This window comes from Zea mays, chromosome 6, assembly GCF_902167145.1.
Source record: "Zea mays cultivar B73 chromosome 6, Zm-B73-REFERENCE-NAM-5.0, whole genome shotgun sequence".
Classification (NCBI taxonomy): domain Eukaryota; kingdom Viridiplantae; phylum Streptophyta; class Magnoliopsida; order Poales; family Poaceae; genus Zea; species Zea mays.
In genome coordinates, this window is record NC_050101.1 from 83,353,479 (window position 1) to 83,373,697 (window position 20,219).

At 40.5% G+C, this 20,219-nt stretch overlaps 1 protein-coding gene across 1 annotated transcript; it reads right to left on the reverse strand.

Moving 5' to 3' along the window:
• Positions 1-839: 839 nt before the first annotated feature.
• LOC103631143 (uncharacterized) lies at positions 840-3,950 on the reverse strand. Its single transcript, XM_020539306.1, has 8 exons — positions 3,737-3,950; positions 3,599-3,649; positions 3,449-3,522; positions 3,091-3,353; positions 2,819-2,887; positions 1,707-1,765; positions 1,535-1,636; positions 840-964 (listed from the first exon to the last, which is right to left on the reverse strand). The coding sequence occupies exons 1-8, from the start codon at positions 3,948-3,950 to the stop codon at positions 840-842; spliced, it is 957 nt and encodes a 318-aa protein (XP_020394895.1).
• Between the last annotated feature and the right edge of the window lie 16,269 nt (positions 3,951-20,219).

The following is a 20,219-nucleotide window of genomic DNA, read 5'->3' on the forward strand; positions in this document are numbered from 1 at the left end:
CATTCCTTATCAGAAGTATAAAGCGTTTTCCAGGTCAAGTATAAAGCGTGGTGAGAACTATGACAATTTAATCCGCGAACCAAAAACCGATGAGTACCCTGAAGATTTTGACCTGGGTACACACATATCCGATGAGTATCCCGAAGATTTTGACCTGGGTACACGCATATCTGACCCGAAGTTTCACGAATATGGGTGCAAAATTACATTTCAACACTGGTGACCCACACCAATTCCGAAATTTAGTTCATTACAAATGATTAAGATACAATAGTAATTATTTTGAACAAATAAGTTAGCTAATGATTCATGACATGTTTTGTTGTTACTCAACATAAGAAAGCTTAAAATCCGTAAATATAACTCAAATATTGCTAGTACTTAATTGGTTATAGCTAAATTACTATTTAAAAATGTACACTAAGCAAAAACTCGTGGGTGACGTAAAACGCACCTGAAGCACGAGTTTGAAATTACACTCATGGGTGTAATTGCGAAAGGTTTAAATAGACTTTACATGTACGAAATTTTTGCTCCACACAACTCAAACATGACCATTGCCATCCTTAAGTGAGAAAGACAACTAGGGATGTCAAGGAGGAAGGGATTGTCACCAATGTTCGTCATGGCATGAAAGATTCCCCATCTCTATCATGGGGATGCTCGCGGGAGAGTTTTTTTTTCCATCCACATCCCCACACGGCACTGGCACAGGCCTCATAGGAGAGGTTTTTCTTCCATTCACGTCGCCGCATGGGAAACTATCCCATGGAGAATCTGTCCCTGTTATGAAATGCAAATACAAATTGATTTGATTTGATTGGAAACTATCTGATTAGCTATTGCGCACGATGTTGACGCTGATCCTCCTTCAGCTTCTCCCTGGGCGAGAGCTTGTCACCGATCAGTGTGCACTTCCAGCAGTCTGCTTCTAGTGTGAAAACCGAACCAGCTTTTGGTACAGCTGCAGGTTCCAAAGCAGTAAGTTGCTTAGAAAGTCTAAGTGTAACAGAACTCCACATGCGCAGGAGTACCAATAACGACAAGCCTCTGACAACAACATTCGATGTGTTTGTAAGGAGATGAAAAAATCATGGCTGCGTGAACCTTTGATCGTAAAATTTCAGATCATGCGCCGAAAAGGTGTTTCGGTCAGAAGAAAGGCACAAGTAGGGGTGGTAATGTGCTCTAAATTTTAGTACACTATAAAATTTAAGGATCAGATCATATTAGGATCGGGCTTTATTTATATTCATTTTTAAACTAATATTATTTAAGGGCCCTAACAATTTATGAAGAAATATTTGGATTGTGATCCATTATCTCCTCTAATCACAAGCAACTATTTCACAACTCAACTCATCCTATGGAGTTAGAGCTATAGAAGAATGGTCTAACAACATTTACAGTATGTGGAATCTAGCAGTAGAACAAGGCTGATTCATCACTTTAAGGGTCATTTTGCTATACAAAGTAAAAATACAGCTAATGCAAGTGATTCACAATGCAGCAACGGAAAGAGAAGGATACATACCTCGGAAGCGGTTGTCCTCGGATATAATTCCAAATGTCTCTGCAGTATCCCGAATCATGATGCCATTTAAACCTTTATCTGAAGCAGCTTTGCATTCTGCCACTGGATACCTCAGTAATATAAGCATGATTGAATTAAAAGGAAGTTTCATAAAGTACATCATATGGATCACCTATTAGAAGGGCTCCATGAAGATCTGCTGAAAGAAGGTTCTCAGACAATTTCTTTTTCCTGTGGTGAAGACAGGACATGTAACTAGCTCATATAAGGCACAGATTACAGGAACAAGCACAATGGCAGGGTTTACATTCAAGGTTTCCAAAAGATAGATCGAGATGGTCTCCTACTCGAGTGTGTTTGCTTCGCACATTATTGCCTTTCTTGTTTGTTCCAATGATTTAGTGCTTTTAGTTTAGTCCCTATGATCAATAAATTTGAACTAGGGTCTTTGAGTGGTCTCGATGTAGCTTGTATAAGAAAACACATTTTACTGTAATGTATAAAGTCTAGAAATCAGTGTACCCCTTAATTATTTGCTGCACTAGACATAGGGGGTGTTTGAATACATTAGAACTAATTGTTAGTGGCTAAAATTAGCTGGAGACATCCAAACACCTTAGCTAATAGTTGAACTATTAGCTATTTTTAGTAAATTAGTTAGTATTTAGCTAGCTATTTGTTAGCTAGCTAATTCCAGTTCCACTAGCAATTTTAGCTAACTAACTATTAGATCTAATGCATTCAAACACCCTCATAGTAGGTTTAAAATCCATCATGTTATACGATCGATCTATCACTATAACATTCTAAATAGAACCAATTCAGTATATAATTGGGTGTGCTTGTGTGGGTTGTACTCTAAATACTTCTCATCAAGGCAATGATCCGTAGCTCTCCTGCAGTCATGCCTGTGTATTCAACGACAAAAAAGTTCAACTGGAGACAGTAGCGTAGCCAAAAGCTTTTAGGAGCCCGGGCGACCTCATTATGCAAAAATATTTAGCAAGCAAATCATAGTATTCTTCTTTGATACAAAGAATTATTTCTTTTGAACTTCGCCGACGGCCCATGGAGGGTGGACGGCGGCTCCGCCACTGGCTGGAGAGCCAAAATTCTGAGACCAGCAGCAGAACACTCAAAGACTAAAAAGGCGTAAAGAATAAAAATGTCTTTTATTTTGTTGAGTTTCAGTATAACACATGGATTTTATTTCCCCTGAAAAGATGTAAAGAATAAAAAGGCAGATAAGTGGGCCAAAATAATAGACAAAATGTGGAGTCGTACGGGTTCACATTTATAAGCTCTCTGATATAGTCCTTCCATATCTTATGCATTGGCTCATAGAGGCCATACCTACAAGACCAAGAACATCAGGTGCTTGTGCAGACTCCAAAGTTTTTTTGGGGTAATGTTAGAGTCCAAAGGTAATAAGGGTATTATGTAGAGATTTGAGCAAGGGTATAAACTGTAGTTTCATGTAAACTAAATAAACCAAAAAAGGTCATGTTTTTTTGGTGGTGAGGTATCAATCTAGGGGCAACCAAAACAAAACTTACTTGTGCAATGTACCATCTAAATCAAATGAACCACATTTCTTATGTTGTTTCAGAGACAAGTGTCTTTTTGATCGCTTTGAATGAATCAGTAAAGATCTTGCTTGGGCATCCACTAATCTAGGACCCCTCTGAACATAATTATCCAAAAGGATCCCTCTTTCCAGTTTCAACTTTTTGGCTCCCTTTGTAATTTTCCCAGCATCTCCACCTTTCTGAATTATGTCATTTATAACATTGTAAACAACCTCTGTGTCATCAAAATCCTAAACCAAAGTTCACCATAGTGAATATTATAGGTCGTAAAATAACATATGACAATAAATTTTATATGGAGAACCCATATGGGAGGAATATTTACCGAGATAACACCTTTAGACAAATTGTCATGAAAAGCACAAGAAAGTTCAGCATACACAGGATTGATTTCTTCACCTACAAAGTTCAAAGTATTTGTTGCATAGGTACACAGCCATACACTTGATCACATAGAGATAGAGAGGCAGGGTACCTGAGGACGTGGAAGGCTTTTGTTGATAATTAGAACTGGAAAATGCTACACCTGAAATGCAGCAGCAGCATGTTGGAAAATTCTGATAAACAAAACCTTGCCTAGTTGCATAAAAAAGAATAATGAAGAAAACAAAACCTTTATGACGAGAAGGCTGGATATATGTTCCTCGAGGAGTGATTTCTGGACCTTTGCCTTCCCTTGGTGCATCAAAGTTAGGCTTAGGGGTATTAAAATTGCTCTTCTTCTGACTCTTAACCTTTTCATCTTGCAATTTCTTAGCTTTTGCAGAAGTATACCGTTGCTGAAGGGCTTCTAACGTGCGTTTCTTCTGATCAGAGATAGTCGACATTGATCCTTTAGGAAGCCAATATACTGAAACAACAAAAAGCTAGTACCTTAACATGGCAACATGCAAAATATTTGAAGCTGCACAAGCACAACAAATGTCTATAACTACCACTGGATGCTGAAAAAGACTACTTCCAATCACAAATGTAAAAGACAATCTAGCTTTGTTCTAAGTTAAATTTTTTTAGCTTGAACTACTAACATGTAAAAAAACTCATACAGATTAGTAATATAAGATGGATGTTTATAGATTCATGATGAAATACACTTCCGTAAAAAAATATTGACCATAAATTCTATGTAACATAATATACTTTTATCGATAATATAGTTTCATGATAGATTCCTTTTAAAATAATATACTTTTATCAATATTCGGAGTCAAATTGTATGATGTCCTAATGGACTTTTTTTCTCGAACACGCAGGAGAACTGCGCATCATTATATTGAGAGAGAGAAAGGTCCGAAGTGGACCACAGTACAATGCCAAAACAAGGCAAAAAAACACAGGGAAACAAACAGAAAAAAAAATCTATCCTTATCTCCAACTGTCACAGCATTAAGCACTAGAAATAGCCCTGACCCTAGATAAGGCAGTTGGGAGGCCAAGGCTCTCAAGATGCTTTGCACCAACCCTACACCAACACTCCACTTCATCCATAAGAAGTCTTTGAATGGTGCTCAAGGAAGGGCTTGTTCCATCAAAAACAGCCCTGTTGCGATGCAGCCATAAGCACCAGGCTCCCAGGATAATGATACTATGAATACCTTTTCTGATTTGTTTGGGTACTCTCCTCGGCACCTTGCCCCACCACTCAGCAAAAGAGCCCACATCTCTATCAGGCGTGAGATGGCCCATCCTCAAAGATGAAAAGATATTATGCCAAAATTGTCTAGCAAAATTGCACGTACATAAGAGGTGCAAGATAGTTTCCTGCTCTTGGTCACATAAAGGACAAACCACCGGGTGCGGTAATCCTTTTCTTTGAAGCCTATCAGTAGTCCAACATTTATTCCTTATTTCCAACCAAACGAAAAATTTGCATTTAGGGGGTGCCCACGACTTCCACACCCTTTTCCATGGCTCAAAAGAAATAGCTCCCATAAAAACGCCGAATAACAAGATTTTGAGGAGAATTCGCCAGAGCTCGAATGCACCCACACATGTCCATCCTCCTCCTGGTTAAGCACCACTCCACTTAAAGCATCCCATAACTGCAAAGACTGTTGTAGCCCAATCAAAGATAAGGGATTCACAATGCCGCAAACCCATTGCCAGTTATGCAGCGCCTGAGCAATAGTTCTTGAAGTAAAGGATCTGCTACTCACCATACGAAAAGGATCTGCTACTCACTGTATATCAGTTATATAGTGATCCACTGACATGTGTATAACTATATAGTTGTGTTGACAGATTATGAAACATAGGGAAAAAACAGAAACAAATGCAGGTTTTTACGAAACCTATTTTGTATGTATAAACACGTTTATCCTAATGAATAGTGATATGCTGAAATGCATAAGCATATAGTTGTGTTAATGGATCACGAGGCATATGGGGAAAATACAAGCAAAGTGGGATTAACCTCGTGTGTCCATATGGGAATTTCAATACAAACATACATCCGTGCAGTTTTTACATACACGTATGTATAAACATGTTCTTATAAATGAATTATATACTCTATGTTTGGTGTAAACATATAATTAGCCAAATAAATATAGGATGAAGCAGACGAAAATCATAACTAACCAAAATAACAAATTTGTTGATGTACAGGTAGCACTGTACATAGCAGAAGCAATACAATCAACCGTGTTAGAGCTAAATGCTACGAAAAAACGGAACAGTCGATTCAACAACACAAAGTCGTAGCGGTGTAGAAGCAATGGCAAGAACCAATTACCTCTTGAGGTAAACCTTGTTGGCTTGTTTATGTGATATTGTTGCAATTATTGGAATCCAAGAAACAGTTTAGAGCGCTGGTATAAACCCAGAACCCAATGTTGATTCCCTTGTACTGTGCGTTCGATGCACATAAATAAACAGGTAACTTAGGTGGTGGCGAAGCAGAGGAAACACACAAGCACAAGGAGATAAAACTATTTCATGAGTACGGGTGAAATTAGCTCATGCTAGTACCACATTTAGTATCAAAGATAATATAAGTGCAGCATTTAGAAGCAACCCTTTGTTTGTCATCGCATAAAAGACGTTTATGAACCAAATCGATAAAAGCATTGGTGCATAGGGGAATACAACAAACATGTGGCATGACGACAAATTAGCATGATCTCGGGTTCCCTAATAAGATATCCCAACGGAATCTTGCTTTTTTGTAAAGCCACCCTTTTTAAAGAATAAGGAAGGATGCTTTGGATGTGACTCATGAGCAATACAACAAACATGTAGCATGCCAACAGATTAACATGATCTCGGGTTCCCCTGAAAATTCCTTGTGAGAGCCTTCAGGAATCAGCAGAAAAGGAGCTGTACTGAGCAGCGACCAAACAATTATCCTATCCTTGATAAAAAGAGGTTGTGATAAATATAGCATATATATTTCTATCTAGCGAAATTCTCCAAAAGGTTAATGATTAGCAGACAGGGTTAGAGACCTACAAATTGAATTAGAATAAATAAGGGTTAAGAAGCTCCAGCTGGAGCACTCTTTATGCAGCAGTGGATGGGAAACCAACGCTTGTATAGAAACTAACATTGAAGAAATTTTTTATCTAGGTTTTCATATGACACCAACTGGCAAACGGATTACCATTGCACCCTCTATGTTGACTAGAAGAAGCACTGCAGGGATTGGAGTCGCTCAACGATTGTTCCCTACAGAAACAATAGCTGCTTTGGATCATCTAAAAAAATCACGCTGTTATTTCTTGAGGGCCGGTCCAATAATTCACCAGGTAATGAAATCCTTGTATGGGACAACCTAGTACTGACTGACGAACATGTGGCTTCTAAGCCGCACCACCCTAGCTATGGTTTTAGGGGCGAGGTTAGGGTAGATTTCGAGGGGATTTTCTAGAATACGATTCTCCGTCACACAGCCGTCAGTACAAACACGAAGCCGAGCAAAGATCTAGCAAACGGAGGACATGAACCCTAGAACCAAGAACGCAACCAAAGGTTGAAAGGCAGAATGGTGCCGAACCAGAAAAAATCCAGCGCGGTCGCAATAGCGGAGGGAGCGAGGTCGGTTCAAACTTGTAGCGCTCGGCGCGAAGAGGAAGAGGCGGCAGAGTGAGCGACGACGCCGAGAAGCCCCCACGTGGGGCCGAAGCGAGCGTCAGAGAGAGTGTCGGCCAAAGCATCCAAAGGCATAGTGAGCTGAGATTACAAGAGAGCTAAGAGACGGTATAAGGATTTTTTAGGTCGACCTGAAAAATTTGCGTCCACGTGGACAACGTATCTAGCCAGCTTTCATCAATCTGGACCGTCTGTGCCCACGATAGCCGCGTGCGTCAGCCGCTCGTGATCCATCCGCCCGCGCTCCCGTGTGTGTCCTCCCCCACGATAGCCACGAGCAACCTCTCCCTCTCTAGAACCGACGTCGCCGCCCTCTCCTCCCTCTCTCTCTCCGTCCCTCTCGCCTCCTTCGAACCAACGAAGACTCACTCGCCTCGCTTCTTCCTCACTGCCTCGCAGTCCCCAACCTGCTTGGCTTCACCAGATCATGCCTGATGCGGTCGCTGGGACGCCACCATGATCTCGACGCGGCTCACTCTCGACCACTGGTGGAGGCACGTCGTCCCGCATCATGGTGGAGAAGGATCGACTAGGGTTGGTGTTGGTGAGAGGTCTAGAGCCACGTCCTAAGTCCACCACTTCTCTCCTCTACGACGCGAGCAAGGGCAATGCCGACTGCAGCGTCGGCGGGAACTGGGCCTCGCCCTCCCCATCTCTCTAGTATGCATCTTCTTTTGTTTTGCTCTGCGCTCGCCTCTACCATGGAGATTAGGGTTTAGGGTCTGGTGGCGCAGCCGCCTACATCACCGGCATCCTCAACGTCACTGTCCTCTGCTCTCACGTTATCCTCACGCCCGCCAGTAGCCCTCGGCCTCTACCTCGTTAGGGCTAGGATCGTTCCACCTCTACCTCAGGTTAGAGTCGTTCCACCTCTACCTCTGTGTATTGACTGTGGTTTGGGACAAGGCTCACACCCATTGCTAATCTGTTGATTTGTTTGCTGCATCGATGTTAGGGTTTGATTTTTATGGATTTGATATGTGATTGATTACTGACAACAGTAGACCAAGTTGTTGGTGTGCGAGAATGGGATAGATGGGGCAGTAAGGGTGCCATGCCTATTTTTAATTAGGCATACTTGGATTGGATGTGAAGGTTCTATACAACATGCAAAATCATGTTATTTCCATTGTCACATCACAAGTTTTTCGAAAAAAATCCTCTGTGTACAAATCCATTATTGAATAACTAAATGATAAAGAAGAGGTACGTGTCCTGTTTATGCGTCATGTGAATTCTATTTAGTCTAAAATTCCATCTTTTAGATGTGTGACCTTTAGAATTCGAAAACCTTTGTGTGCGAATCCAATATTGAATACCAGATTGATATAGAGGAGATACTTATCCTATCTATGCGTCATGTGAATTTATTTAGTCTAAAAGCCCATCTTTTAGAAGTGTGACACTGTGACCTTTAGAATTCGATTTAATCTGAATGATACTGAGGTACTTATCCTATCTATCCATTATTGAAGCTTTTTAGAGTGGGATAGATGATGCCCTTGCAAGATGGCACTTGTTAGGCATCTTTTTTAGATGTGTGTAAATGATTAAGGGTAGCATTGCCTAGAAAATAGTTGCACAAAAGCATACTTTGGCTTTGTATTTCATAGATGTATATCATTACAAGCAATGGCAGAGCTTAGACCTAAACCCAGCAGGGGCTATGTAACACTCCTGGTGTTACGAGACTAAAACCTGGCATGACATCATATGCAACTGCATTAACTTGCTTGATATACATAGAATGCATTCATTAGGTAAATTTTTTTGCAATAAGTGTGATGTTGTGTATTAGAGTATAGGACTTAGTTTGAGGGTTTTGTTTAAGTAAGTGGGGGTAAGTCATCTCTTAAACAAGTGATAAGTTGACTTTGAGTCTTAAGTACTAAGGGTGAATCTCAGAACCCAGAGCAACCTTACTTTTAAAAGCTAAATCAAAGTGGAAGAATCACTGGGGAGATGGATAAACTTCAAAACCCTAAATTAGAGCTCAAAACTGAAATCTGAGATCTGGCCATAGGTTGCCAAAAGTTAAAATACCAAAGTTATAGAGTTTCCAAAACCAAGCAACTTTCATGTGTTGAGATTTTCAAGTTTTGAAGAGAAATTTGGAGTAATTTGCAGATTTCCAACTTTATACAATATTGGTTCAGCTAAAAACAGTTTGCTTTACCTATTTCTAGACCCATGTATGTTTTAATCTGGGTGCTTTTGGCAAAAGGTTGCTATAGTAAACTTGTAGAGTAACTATAGGAGAACAACGTTTATTAAGTGTTGAAGCTCTAAATCTATATGGAATTGGTATAAAAAGGAGCCTAAAGATGCAGTGTTCAGTTTGGAAAATCAGACTTAAGATAAAAATTCAGTCCTGCTGATTTTTCAGTCTGAAGCAGATTTGGGATACTCCTTAAGGGCTGATCCATGTAGTTCTAGGCTATGAGTGCTGTACCAAAGTGGAAGCCCATACTTTGGTGTGCAAGTTGGATTAAGGGTAATGCCACTAAAACCAGTTGGAACTGACAGTAACAGTAGTTCAAAGATTTAATGTGCTAAATTTGAATTCAGGCTTAGTCTTATTTCAGCACACAGACATTGTGTGTTTGGCTCAACTTTGGAGCTCTCTAGTGCTTGATCCTTGGAGTATTAAGCCATATTTTTATAAGCAGAGTTGAAGAACTTATATTAGTGTGCAAGTTTGATGTACGGAGGTAGCTCTGTCCCTATAAAAAAATGGGAGCAAAAGAAAGATGAATCTGGCTCTGCAGTCGAACTAAAGAAGTTCAACGCAGTTAGTGTAGTCTGAATTTTCAGACTGGAAATAGTATCTGGCAGAGACTGAATTTCAGTGTTAGTGATCAGTTTAGAGTCTTGGTGCAGCAAATTCTTGTGGTTTTGGACTGAGAATTTTGTAGCAAAATGGGAGATCATGTATAGGTGAATAAATTCCTTTAAGTCATCTGGGCCTGGTAGCATATAAACTTAGGAGAAAAGGAGTCGCGAAATGACTCTGTCAGGCTTTAATGGCTGGTTCTGATAAGGAAGTCGAGCTAATGTGGCTGAGTCCAGAAAACAGAAAAATATCTGTAAAAAAATCCCTGACTACTACTCCCTCCAGGTGATTCTAGACCGGTTGAAGATAAGAACAATTTGAACTCAAAGAAATGGGGGGGATAACGTGGGAGGCATTTTAATGCATAGAAGGTGAAATTTTTTCAGTTTAGCCTTATCTCAATTGGTGACTCTGCTACCTATCGGATGTCTTCCTGGCCAACATGCAGCAACTGGTTTCCGACTCCCCCTCCTTTTTCCTGTGTTGGGCTAGCATGGGCTGGTGGGGTGTGACGTGTGTCCACATGCTCCTCAGCATGTAGCTAATAATCCTTGGAGTTTCTCCCCCCCCCCCCCCCCCCCACCCCTAAAATCCCATTGCGTCCAGGAAAAAAACTTATACCCTGCTCACTTGTGTTAAAAGGCTTGGAGTAGTGAGGTGTGTCCTTGCCATTTTCAGAACCCATAACTGAAGATAATGGTGTGCCATCTTCATAAACTAGTTCATACTTACCTTACCCCTCCTAAAAACTCTTTGCTCATTGATGCTCCAAAAGTGGTGACCACGTCGGCAGACTTTTCTTCCCATCGTGGCCATTTTCCTTTGTAGGGTAACTTTTTTGTGAACCCTACCTCAGCCCATCTCTTGGAACGCCGGTGGGGGGGCGCCGTGAATTATCCTCAACGTCGACCGGATTGTTCGCGTCCTGCTCGATCGGGTCCGGGTGAGCATCGTAATTTGGTTCAAGCATTAGTGCTTTTACACCGTTATGTTTAAACGCTACTGCCATATGGCCTTGGGCGTAGCTTAACCAAGGTTGCGCTCCTCCTGTCGTCGGATGTAGACGGGGTTCAAGATCAGCACAGATCAATCCGGTTCAGACCTTGTTCGTTTCTGCCGGGTTGATGGGTCGGAACGATTCCTGACCGAATTGTTTCTCTAATTTATATAAACTTTGATTAGCTAGAACGATTTCGGGTGCAATCCGACGGAAACGAACAAGGCCTCACGGGATTAGTCAACTAAGGCCAAAGTTGGTGCGGGAATATTTATTTCCAATAGAGTAGGTCACCGGTGGCGAACGCTGGTGCCATGGCCAGGCGTTCGACCTGGGTTACTGTGGGTAAAGGACCGGGACTCTCAAATGAAGGAATAGAGGAGGGTCTCGGCGTAGATGTCAGTGAAACAAGAAACTAGGGCGCCAGACTTTTCTGCTGTTAACTGATCTTACGAGGGGATGTTAGTAAGAATTCCATATACGATCGCAGACGGCCTGTGCGCGGCTGTTTTCCCTGTGTGCATGGGTCGAGCCCATAAGTTTCAGCCCATCATTGTTAAGTCATTTTTCTTTTTCTTTTACCCGACAACAAATAACTTACACTAGAAAATGTAGAAAAATTATAACATAGTGAAACAAATTTTCCAGAGTCCATGAAAGCCTGTAGTTCCTGTAAAAATTAGCTATAGGATTTTTGCAGCAACTGGTAGATTTTTGATTTATTTAAAAGTACCTTTAAGAGGCTTAAAAAAGTTTTAGAAATAAAACTGTAGGTCCAAAAATCATGAAAATTTGTGGGAAAATTATATACCTTTAGAATAGCTCCTGGTAAAAATCTTAGCCTGTTTAGTGTTGATTTACCTAGAGAACCACAAACTAGCTAGGTATATGTATTTAAAACCTTAACCTTGGTACTAATTTAGGGTTAAAACAAACTTGAACCATACCTAGTGTTAAACAGTAATTGGCCAACTAGAACTTGAATAATTCTATGATTTTTCTAAAGTATGTTTAATATGATCCCATAGATAAAGATTATACTACCCAGAAACATGAGTATAAGTGTCATATGATTAACTCAGAGTATGTAAGCCTTCCACCTCTCTTTGAATGAGATTTTGCATAGCATCTCATTACATGAGCATTCAAATACTTCGAATTGACTTGTAAAGCACCTTGAAGAAGAATTTGAAGTGGAAGTAGAAGGGAGCCTGTTCCTCCATCTGAACCTTCTCCAACTGAGGTTGTCACTAAAGGTCCTCCAAAAGGTGCCCCATTTGGATTTGCTGCTAACTGCAATATCCTGGTAGAAGAGCCCGACTCTCCTCCTCACCAAGGCAAGCCCCGGTGCATTTGCCACCTTCCTTGTGTTTACAAAATTTTATCACTTATATGTTGCATTAGGTGATAGGAATTGATTGATTAAACTTTTGATGCATGACCATCCTTGAAAGTTTGATTACCATACCTTGTTACCTGTTTAATAAAAGCTAGTGATGCTTAGTCACGCTGATAGATTAAGAAAAATGTTTTTGATCTATGACTCATGTTTTTACAAAAAGAAAAAAATAAGTCTGGGATAATGAAGGCATCAAGACGTTGATGGGTTCATTATCCAGGCATGGCCCCTCTGTCAGGCACCAAAGTTTTGAAATAGTTTAAAATAAGACCAGACTCTGAGCAGGAAAAGTCTCCCGTCTGTATCGATTAAGGACTGTACCGATTGTTGGCCTGCTGATCTAGGACCTTTTATCTGGCCACATACCTCGTCATGGGTAAGCCTGAACCCGATTATTCCATATGTGAAAAGACAATCGCGCACTGATGTCACACCCGGGTTTTGAGGCACCAAGACCCGGGCGCGAACATAATCACCAGGTGTGCTGGGACCAAGTCTCACACATATGATGAATCATGGCACAGGATCGAATGTCACAACTTTACTATATAATAGGAGTTCTATACAAAATAAGTAAATAATTACATTATAAGGAGACAACGGTTCAGCAACCCAAAGTTGACTGGGAGACGACGACCTAGACCTCTCACGAACACATCGCATCATCCTCCAAGCGCCTCATCTTGTGGTACCTGTTCTTGACCTGTAGGAGGGTGTGAGACAGCAAGAGTGAGCTCACATACGTTCATCGCTCAACAAGTTGTGGGGAATAATGTGCATGAACTCGCCAAAGGTGGGAGCTCACGTGAAGTGTAAGGCTTACCAAAGAGGATGGTTGAAGCTGAGCATTGCTTTTAAAGTTGGTCAAAATTTTATTAGCAATTACTAAGTATAAGTAAATACCAACCCAATTAAGTAGTAGAACAGAAGTAACAACATCACCTGCGATGCAATGCATATGACAAATTGAATTTAAGTTCCATAAATTAATCATGTGAGGGTCCGAGCTGCTCATGACCGTGAGCACGGCTAGTATACCAGTTTTACACTCTGCAGAGGTTGCACATCTTTACCCACAAGTCATGTTACCCATCTGCCAAGGGATCGCGACTTCCCATACACCTCTACCGAGGAGGCGAGGCAGGGTAACACTACGAGGCCTTTACAAAGTTCCACTAGCTTCAGAAAACCCGCTACAGTTTATAGGAAGCTCCAATGCAGGAATCCCTTGCAGGACCGCCATCGCAGCAAAATCCTCCCGAGGGCCTCCCTACACTGACCACTCCCCTACTGCCCTTGCCCCTTTCGGGTAAGGTAGTCCTCCACTAGCTTTCCTAATTAATCAGCCAAGGGCGTCCCATTATACCCTTGTGGTAGCACTGTTTTCCCGGGTGGTCGCTCCATGTTCCAATTAACATAATGATCTTATCATGAACGATAAATAACAACGGATAACAAAAGTATAATCATGTGTAATGTATCTTCATACCCAAAACCACATAAAGCACTAGCAAGTACTACCCAAAAAGTTCAGTGGTAACAAGGTATAAAGATAATCAAACTAAGGTAACCTATTGGGTCCCATCAAAATTAACCTATGCAGATCATTATGATTAATCAGAACATGGCTGGGTAAAAATAAGTGATCAAGGGCATAACTTGCCTGGGACTTGAGATTCCAGTTACCAGGGTGATTCTTCAGATCCTCGTGACCTCACGCTAGTCGTAGCAATACAAACAAACATGGTATAGATAGAATTAACATCACACCAAACATAAGTACAAACTGAATAATAATGATCTACGCGTCACTACGAGATCAAGAACTACTAAGATCGGAGTTACGGTTACTGAGTTGTGATTTACGGGCGATCTATGTGATGGAGCAATTACAACTAGGTTTTGAGTTGATTTTATAAAGATAATCTAATGAAATAATCAATTCAACTTTAATCTCTATTATAACTTTACTAAAGATTATATTTTAATCAACTTAATTATAATATCAGAATATTATATTAACATTAGAAAAGTTAATCCAATAAACATAGATTGATCCATCTAGTTACTTAATTTATAAAAATATGGGATATCATATAATCAATGCTTCTACTGCGTAGTAATTACTTATACGAAACTAACGCAACTAGAACGGTTCAATTTGGAATTACGGATTGCGAGTTATGAATTTCTGAAGTTCTTATGTGTTTGGTACAAAATATAATTGCGTGATAAATTTTAACATGGTTTTCATGCTAGAACATTGTTACACAGTGATGGACAATATTATTATCAAATTATAGGAACTGAAATGGACTAAAAAGGATTTAATATGAATTTTCTATGAATTAAATGGGTTTCTGCAATTATTTTTATATACAAAAATCAATTTCTAATTGAATTTAGTTGTTTTCTGTTCCTCTGTATTGCGCGCAATAATACAAAGGACTGTAGGGGGCTAACTAAAATTTATCGGGCTCCTCTGCAATGATCTTAATATACTTCTGGACCGCGGGTTTATTCCTGCTTTTCTCGGGGTTTCTCTAGCAAAGTCGCCACGGCGAATCGTTATCGCGCAAAGCTAGCCGCCGATCCCCAAACGGACGGCACAGATTAGAACCCATCAATACTGAACCGGTATGCAAAATTGGCCATTGGATCAAGATCCTAAGGTCCCGATTCTATGAATCCCCAAACTCATCACGTCCGCCCGATCAGATCCGGACGGCACAGATAGAAACCCCGGAAAGGTGCAACTAGATCTAATCACAGTCGCTAGCATCTGATCAAACGGCCAGGAGCTTTTCACTTACCTTGCGACCGCGGCCGAGCAGCAGAAGAACGCGGGTTGAGCGTGCGACGGCGGTGATTCCTTCTTCCTCGCGACGGCGCTACCGGTACGCGCGTGGTGGCGGCAAGACTACGTCGGAGCACGGCCCCGCAGCTGCACGCGTTCAGCCGATTGGGAAAACAGGCACCACGTACGCAAACTGGGCCTGCATCGCTGCCACACCCAATCCAAGACGGTAGCCACCATCCTGTCTGCCGCCCGCCTGGAGTCCGTTCGCCGCGTACACAGGAGGCGACAGCGAGATGCAGGAAGTAGGGCACGGTGCAGAAGCCAGGTTGGGCTCCACGGTCGGGAGTTGAGGGCGAGCTCGCCATATGGAAGGAGCAGGGCGGCTCGAGGTGAGTTGCCAGCAGAGGGCGAGGCGACGAACAGTGCTTCAGAGTGCACGACGGCCGCAACGAACGCTCTGGTTCTCCCTCACCGCTCTGCTCGATGGAGGTGCTCGGGTCTGATGGAGGGGGAAGGAGGGGTACAGAACTTCGGCTTATATGCACCACGGCGAAGTCCGTGCGGCGGAATGATGGTGGATTCGGTCCCAGGATTCCCGGCGTCAGCTTCGGTAATCTAGTTCGTGCGCGCGGCAACGCATCGCAGGAGGCAGTTTTGATTCGGTATCTCAGGCCCTGGGAAGTCGAGATGAGTCCACCGGTGAGAACAGCTGCGAGATTTGTGCAACCACCATGCGAAATCCATGGAGTTCCAGTGCCGCAAGTTTCGGTACGGAGTTGACGGCGGGGATAGATATGGTACTGACCAACGGGACCCACGTGCCATTGTCTTCACAGAGAGACAGAACGAACGGCCAGGCCATTGTTGCCTGCTAGCTTGATGTCACGTTGATGTCATGATGACATCACCCGCGGCAAGAAAACATATAACAATGGGAAGGACGTGGGCTATGCTGCAAAAGGGAAGGTGGGCTTTGTGATTGGGCCGGTTTCCTATTCCCTATTTTTATTTCTTTCACATTTTCAATTTCTATTTCAAATTTCCACCATTCAACTCAAATTCTAATTACTATTTTAAATTCAGATTTCCTCATATCAAATATGATCCAATCATGGTTATTAACACTATTATTTTCCCTATTAGTATTTATTCTCCTTCCTATTATCTAGTAATAAAGAAATTTAATCACAATTTCTCTCCTCACATTCTATTTTATATTTTCTTTAAATTTTTGAGATCAATTTAAATCACGTTACCTTATTTCAATCGGATGTATCACCAGGAATTATAAGCAAGAGATGCAACACCCCATTATTTATTTAGTGGTTATTTAACTAAATTAACATTATTAATTGATTATGAATAGGAAAGATCCTAGTAAATTCTCCAAAGGCTTTCAAAAATTCTAGAACACTATTATCGATATTTTTATTTTTTTATTTTACTATTTCATTTTATTTTCTACCGATTTTGGGCTTTACAAATCCTACCCCCTTAATAGAAATCTCGTCCCCGAGATTTGTAAAGAAAGGGTGTATATTATGTCATCTCCGAACATATGCACACACAAAAATTCTCAGTATGATACATAATTTATTAGCACCACATGGGGTTAATTAGACCTTATTATTCCTCCTAAAATAGTATCATACCAACCACTAACTAAAGTAACATTTAGATCTTACAAATAGTAGTAATTTATATATATATATATATTTATGTAGCTTGGTGGAGCTGGTGGTGGTGGTGGAGGTAGTGGGTGATTAGGAGAGTATAGGTACCCATCTACTTATTTTGTAGGATATAAGCTGGACAGATTGAGGTAAGGAAGATTATAGCAAGGAAAAGACTTTATCCAAAATGTGTAAGTCCTGATTCATCTTGAGATTCACTTTGACTGTTATATCCTTCCTTGTCGATGTTGATCTTTCCTTCTCCGGTCTTGGTCTCATTAATTCGAGTTTAATGTATATCAGGAGAGTTGGGCATATGGTTGAAGTAGTTATGGGTGAGATGGACTACAAGATGTAGGTAAAAATATTGTTTGATGTCAGGTGGGGATAGATAGATTATGCAACCCATCATGACTCTATTGGTTGGGTTGGTCTAATGTGCTATGTTAAGTTAACACCTAGCTAGTAGGGTCTAATCTCTTCTACCAGTATCACTAATCTGTTTGAGTAGACCACATTAGATTAGATTATGCTTGTTAAACTAGTGTGGGATAAATGTGCTTATTAGGGCAAGATGAATCCATAATAATAAGGTAGAATCTTTTGAGGTCAGTTAGATCTATCAGAATAAGATAAAATCTTTTCAAGATAAGATAAATCTATTGGGATAAGAGAGAATCTTTTAAGATAAATGGATCTATATGAAATAGATACACTTTAATGGAGGATAATCTAGGTTGTTTAGTTATCTCATGAATTTTATTCATTTATATTTATGCCTATATGTATATGTAGATGTAATTGTGGACATTACTCCACAACTCATCACACTCAATCAAAGATCCAAATCAAACCAATATCATAAGAACAAGCATTCAAGTGCATAGAGATAAAAAAAATTTTGTTTTTGTTCCTAAGATTAGGTCTCCTATTCCTAAAGGTCACTTTTAGGCACAAGATTTCAAAGTGTGAAATCCACATTTGTCTTTGGAAAGAAAAGATAAGAATAATCAGAGTAAAGCGGAAATAGATGAGAAAATATTAAGATAAGTTTAGAAAAGAATCAGAGTAGCAAAGGTAAGTAGACAATGGTTGTCCAGTTCTATCTAGGTTTCGTCCTACAGTCAACATTCCTCTGATACCACTTCTGTCACACCTGGGTTTTGAGGCACCAAGACCCGGGCGCGAACATAATCACCAGGTGTGCTGGGACCAAGTCTCACACATATGATGAATCATGGCACAGGATCGAATGTCACAACTTTACTATATAATAGGAGTTCTATACAAAATAAGTAAATAATTACATTATAAGGAGACAACGGTCCAGCAACCCAAAGTTGACTGGGAGACGACGACCTAGACCTCTCACGAACACATCGCATCATCCTCCAAGCGCCTCATCTTGTGGTACCTGTTCTTGACCTATGGGGGGGTGTGAGACAGCAAGAGTGAGCTCACATACGTTCATCGCTCAACAAGTTGTGGGGAATAATGTGCATGAACTCGCCAAAGGTGGGAGCTCACGTGAAGTGTAAGGCTTACCAAAGAGGATGGTTGAAGCTGAGCATTGCTTTTAAAGTTGGTCAAAATTTTATTAGCAATTACTAAGTATAAGTAAATACCAACCCAATTAAGTAGTAGAACAGAAGTAACAACATCACCTGCGATGCAATGCATATGACAAATTGAATTTAAGTTCCATAAATTAATCATGTGAGGGTCCGAGCTGCTCATGACCGTGAGCACGGCTAGTATACCAGTTTTACACTCTGCAGAGGTTGCACATCTTTACCCACAAGTCATGTTACCCATCTGCCAAGGGATCGCGACTTCCCATACACCTCTACCGAGGAGGCGAGGCAGGGTAACATTACGAGGCCTTTACAAAGTTCCACTAACTTCAGAAAACCCGCTACAGTTTATAGGAAGCTCCAATGCAGGAATCCCTTGCAGGACCGCCATCGCAGCAAAATCCTCCCGAGGGCCTCCCTACACTGACCACTCCCCTACTGCCCTTGCCCCTTTCGGGTAAGGTAGTCCTCCACTAGCTTTCCTAATTAATCAGCCAAGGGCGTCCCATTATACCCTTGTGGTAGCACTGTTTTCCCGGGTGGTCGCTCCATGTTCCAATTAACATAATGATCTTATCATGAACGATAAATAACAATGGATAACAAAAGTATAATCATGTGTAATGTATCTTCATACCCAAAACCACATAAAGCACTAGCAAGTACTACCCAAAAAGTTCAGTGGTAACAAGGTATAAAGATAATCAAACTAAGGTAACCTATTGGGTCCCATCAAAATTAACCTATGCAGATCATTATGATTAATCAGAACATGGCTGGGTAAAAATAAGTGATCAAGGGCACAACTTGCCTGGGACTTGAGATTCCAGTTACCAGGGTGATTCTTCAGATCCTCGTGACCTCACGCTAGTCGTAGCAATACAAACAAACATGGTATAGATAGAATTAACATCACACCAAACATAAGTACAAACTGAATAATAATGATCTACGCGTCACTACGAGATCAAGAACTACTAAGATCGGAGTTACGGTTACTGAGTTGTGATTTACGGGCGATCTATGTGATGGAGCAATTACAACTAGGTTTTGAGTTGATTTTATAAAGATAATCTAATGAAATAATCAATTCAACTTTAATCTCTATTATAACTTTACTAAAGATTATATTTTAATCAACTTAATTATAATATCAGAATATTATATTAACATTAGAAAAGTTAATCCAATAAACATAGATTGATCCATCTAGTTACTTAATTTATAAAAATATGGGATATCATATAATCAATGCTTCTACTGCGTAGTAATTACTTATACGAAACTAACGCAACTAGAACGGTTCAATTCGGAATTACGGATTGCGAGTTATGAATTTCTGAAATTCTTATGTGTTTGGTACAAAAATTAATTGCGTGATAAATTTTAACATGGTTTTCATGCTAGAACATTGTTACACAGTGATGGACAATATTATTACCAAATTATAGGAACTGAAATGGACTAAAAAGGATTTAATATGAATTTTCTATGAATTAAATGGGTTTCTGCAATTATTTTTATATACAAAAATCAATTTCTAATTGAATTTAGTTGTTTTCTGTTCCTCTGTACTGCGCGCAATAATACAAAGGACTGTAGGGGGCTAACTAAAATTTATCGGGCTCCTCTGCAATGATCTTAATATACTTCTGGACCGCGGGTTTATTCGTGCTTTTCTCAGGGTTTCTCTAGCAAAGTCGCCACGGCGAATCGTTATCACGCAAAGCT